General features: G+C 28.5%; 3 protein-coding genes across 3 annotated transcripts in view; 1 reads left to right on the top strand and 2 right to left on the bottom strand.

The window, feature by feature from the left end:
- The window catches only part of ENU1_145980 (transcription factor BTF3, putative), a gene marked incomplete at both ends in the record, with an annotated part of 474 nt that extends 141 nt beyond the window's left edge, over window positions 1–333 (bottom strand). The window contains one exon of the mRNA XM_008860481.1: window positions 1–333. This exon is cut by the window's left edge and continues 141 nt beyond it. Coding sequence (XP_008858703.1) covers window positions 1–333 — 333 coding nt within the window.
- A 187-nt stretch (window positions 334–520) lies between these two features.
- Window positions 521–1162, bottom strand: ENU1_146090 (dual specificity protein phosphatase, putative; the record flags this gene model as incomplete). The annotated part of the gene is made up of 1 exon (XM_008860482.1): window positions 521–1162. The coding sequence occupies one exon, from the start codon at window positions 1160–1162 to the stop codon at window positions 521–523; it is 642 nt and encodes a 213-aa protein (XP_008858704.1).
- A 173-nt stretch (window positions 1163–1335) lies between these two features.
- ENU1_146100 (hypothetical protein) lies at window positions 1336–4257 on the top strand (the record flags this gene model as incomplete). The annotated part of the gene is made up of 1 exon (XM_008860483.1): window positions 1336–4257. The coding sequence occupies one exon, from the start codon at window positions 1336–1338 to the stop codon at window positions 4255–4257; it is 2922 nt and encodes a 973-aa protein (XP_008858705.1).
- Window positions 4258–4412: the final 155 nt, after the last annotated feature.

Genomic DNA, 4412 nt, shown 5'->3' on the forward strand with positions numbered 1-4412 from the left:
AACTCCACCTTCATTAGTACACATAATCTTTGGATTTTTCCAATTAGTAATTTTATATTGTCCATCTTTCTTTTGAATCATTTCACATTCATCAATTCCTCCAATTTGTTGACCTCTCAATGTTTTAATAGCAGCTTCAAGTTTCTTAGTTTCAGCAGCAGCTCCTTTATGTTCAACCTTTCCTTTCATTCTTGGAGCTGACTTACCTACTTGAGTATTGGCTGATACAGTAACTGTTTTACCATTAACTGTAATCTTTTTACTTGAAGCTGTTGATGGAGCATAAGCAGTATTTAAAACAACTTGTCTACTTGTTTTGTTAGTCTTTGGCATTGATGAACAGAATTTAAAGTGAAGTAGGTTTACATTTTCTTTAAACCATTTTTTTATTATATTTTTATTATATTTAATGGTTTTTATTCATTTCAACGGTACAATTTTTTAGTTCAAATCTCATATTTATTTCTTTCTTTTCAAATGATACTTCGATCTTTTATATCAAAGGAAATAAGAAGAAAATTCAATTATACAATAATAATGCTACTGTCATAGATATATCACAATTGGTTGCAATTAGTTTTTCTTTTATTAAATCTCGACTATGTTGTTCACTTAACATTGGGTATAATCGATCTGTCAAATATTCAACGAGAGGATAACTTGATTTTGAGTATTCAAAATACTTAATTTCGAAGTCTTCTAATTGTTTCCAAAAACCCTTGTTTGGGGCAATATTTTTTTTTACTTGATACACTTTGGAATAAGCATCTTTTAAAGAGATTTTTTCATGATAAATGAGATACGCAATGACAAGAGTTGCACTTCTAGAGATTCCAGCCTGACAATGAACAAGTACCTTTTCGTTTTGAGAAAATGCGTGGTCAATGAAATCAAAACATGACTGAAAATAATTCGTAATCTGAAAATTTTCCTGGTCGTTTATGTGAAGGTGTAAATAATTAATTTCATTGGGGAAAGCGTCAGGATATTGTTCGGTTGTATTGTCATACCCACCTCGTAAATATCCAGTTGCATTAACAATATTTTTTATATTTAATTTATGTAATATTGAAATATCATTTGCAACAGCAACAGTCCCAAGATAAAGTTTTTCAGGATAGATTGCAGCACAGTCATGATTTGTATAACCTTCAATACTCATATCAACTTGTCTCTTTTAGTCTTTAGATTTTCACAATTTGTTTTTAATATTTTTATTTATTTAATATTCTAAAATAAGAGATAAGCATTTTCATTTTTTTTAGGCAAAAAGAAATAAAAATAGTTAATAATCTTAAAATAAAAGAAAAGAACTTAGAAAAAGGTATAAACTAAATGGAAGCGTTTGAAAGGCTTCATGCAACCTCATGGGAAGAGGCTAAAGAATTTGTAGATACGGGATATGTTTCTATGTCACAAGAGATGAACGCAGTAACACAAGCCGTTGAAATGGAAGTTGAACAAGGATTTGATATTATTGAGATTTTAACTGAATCATCAAAAGGAAAAGATGATAAGATTAGATTATTACAAGAACAGAAAGAATTAAATATGGATGATCCATCGTTTTCTCCTGAAAAATACTTAGCTCTTATACACAATGACACTTCATTCAATAGATTAATTAATGGACCATTGAGACTTGAAACAAAAATCCATCATAAAAATAAAGAAATTATGCATTTGGTTGAATCTCATTTTGACCAATTTATCAATTGTAAAGATACATTAGATAAAATGCAAGTCATAATTAATTCTGCCAAAGCTGAGGCTGTTAAAAATGGAGTTTATCTTAATGTTGTTATCAAAATGCAAGAAAAATATAATGAACTTCTTAATTCTTTATCTTCAATTAAACAACTTACTGATTTAAAGAATCGTGTTGATCAGTCCAGAGATGCTATTTCAGTTATTGAAAGAGCCCGTTCAGTTTTTTCTCTTCCAGCTCAATTACGATCAGCAGCAGCTAATAGGGATGATGATAGATTTGTTAATGTTTTTAATCGTGCACAAGGTTTATCAAAGGAAACAGAGATTGGGATATATCAAGATGTATTACAAGATTGTAATATTACTGCCCAAAAATTTGTTGATGAATTATTTTGCAGTATTAGTAAAATTGATTTAACAAGAAATCAATATGACCGTTGTTTAACAACATTGTTTGAAATGAAACAATTCCCAGTTATCATATTAAAAGATAATCCAGTAATCTTTTTATTAAGAAGCCATCGTGAGACATTAAAAAAAGAATATGAAAATGGTTATAAACTTATGACTGAAAAGAAAAAAGAATCACAACACGAAAAGTTCTTAGTTCAATCAATAAATATTCTTCAAACGAATAGTAAGTATGGGACAAACACCCGTGGGATGAGTAGTACTACAAGATCACTTACAACAATAAATGGGGGTAATAATGCAAATAAAACAATTGGTTTTAGTAAAAAATATCAAACAACTCATAAATTTTGTAGTAAAATGATTGAACATATTTCTAAGTTAATTGGAATTATGCAATTTTCTTCAAATAAAAAGAAGAAAGAAACTGAAGAAGATTCTAGTCAATTAAGAAAAACTACTGTACTTTTTGAAGATGGAACTGTTGTTTCTGTTTCGTATTCAAAAAATACTACTGGTACAATGTTTCTTGATTTAGCACTTACAACTTATAAATTAACACATCCAGATTTACCATTTGATTCAGAGTTTGAATTATGTAGTTTTATTGGAAAAACAACAGAAAAGGATAAAGCGGTATTAGAAAAAGCACTTAGTGAAGCAATTGTATTAGGAGAAAATGATATGCCATTTGAACTTGAAACACGATGGGCTACAGCATCTAAAGAAATTAGTCATTCCTTTTATGCAAGAGCAAAAAAAGGAGTTGTTGAAAAAGAATCTACTTCCGACAGATCAACGTATGTTGTTAAAATTATACAAGATTTTTGTGATAGTATGACAAAAATATTTGATTATCAAGAACAATATGAAGATATAGAAGAATTTAGTAATAGCAATAATTTAATTGACAAAGCTTGTCTTGAAGATATTGAAAGTGTATTGACTGCATTTACTGCACAACAAATTAGTAATAAGTTTAGTGATCCATTAAAGAAAACACATGCAGAATTAGTCACCTCATTTATTGAGCGTATTACATCACAAACAAGACAACGTATTATTAATTTAAAAAATTCTGATGAAATTTATATTAATCCAGGAAATGGTATTCTTATAGCTTTTCAAAAACTTTATACAGAAGACTTTAAAATGCTTAAAGAAATTATTCAAGCCACAGAAAATCCAGATGAACAAGTTATTAAATACTTTAGTATTGCTATTGAGGCTCTAAAAGAATTATTTAATACAGCATCAAAAGAATGTGACGAAGCATTAATTGCTCAAAAAGGAAGAGAGAATGAAACATTTGATGATAGTAATATTGAAATGAATGAATATAGACAATTAACTAAACAAAGAAAGTTATTATCATTAACTGAAAATGCACAAAACGCCTTTAGTGGACAAGTGTTATGGGATCTCTACAATTTCTCAAGTACTAAGAAAGAAGTAGTTGGTGAAAACAGTAGAGTAAAAGATATTTTAAAAGGATTTGAAGGAATTTCAGCAAATATTTTAAAATATTATATTAATGATAGGAGTGGATACTTCAATGATCTAATGAATAGAATTGATGCTAAATGGTATGAGATTTGGATTGGAGAAGATATTGATTATAAAGTTGTTGATGAATATGCCTTAAATCTCATTACTGAGCTTATTATCATTAAACAAGACCTCCACATTTATGCAATGAGCAAGGAGAGTCAATGTATGTCACAAATTGTATTGAATTTACTTAAAGCCTTTGAAGAAGTTACAAAAAAATCTACTAATGAAGTTATAGAGAAACAAACTGGTGAAAAGGAATCAACAATAGTTTGTCTTCGTTGGTTAATGGGTGCAGAGTTTATTGTCGAATCATGTAAACCTCTCATTCAAAAAGATAACGAAACACCTCAACAGATAGAAGAAGTTCTCTCAAATATGAAGAATATGATTGGTGTTGAGTCAGAAAATACTAAAAATCAGAGGGCTACAGCTGTTTTAAATACCATGAATAAATTTGAAGCTCTTATATGTTCCTTTAAACTTAGTGCTGCTGTTAATGAAGAAAAAATGGGTAAAATCACTAGGGTTCGTGATCAACAAAGAAACATTTCATATCTTGATGTTCCAATGGAAAAGAATTAGTAATAAGAGTATAGGTCATTTTTAAGTTTTTAGAAACGTAGTAAAATTTTGGTTTTTGTTTATCAATTATATAACAGTATTTATAACCATCACAAATATTTTAAAATAGAAAGTAATTAAATAAGTGTTAATAGATTGTTCATATATTCTTCCTA

The sequence above is a fragment of the Entamoeba nuttalli genome, assembly GCF_000257125.1.
Source record: "Entamoeba nuttalli P19 unplaced genomic scaffold asmbl_6025, whole genome shotgun sequence".
In the NCBI taxonomy this organism is placed as follows: Eukaryota; Evosea; order Mastigamoebida; family Endamoebidae; genus Entamoeba; species Entamoeba nuttalli.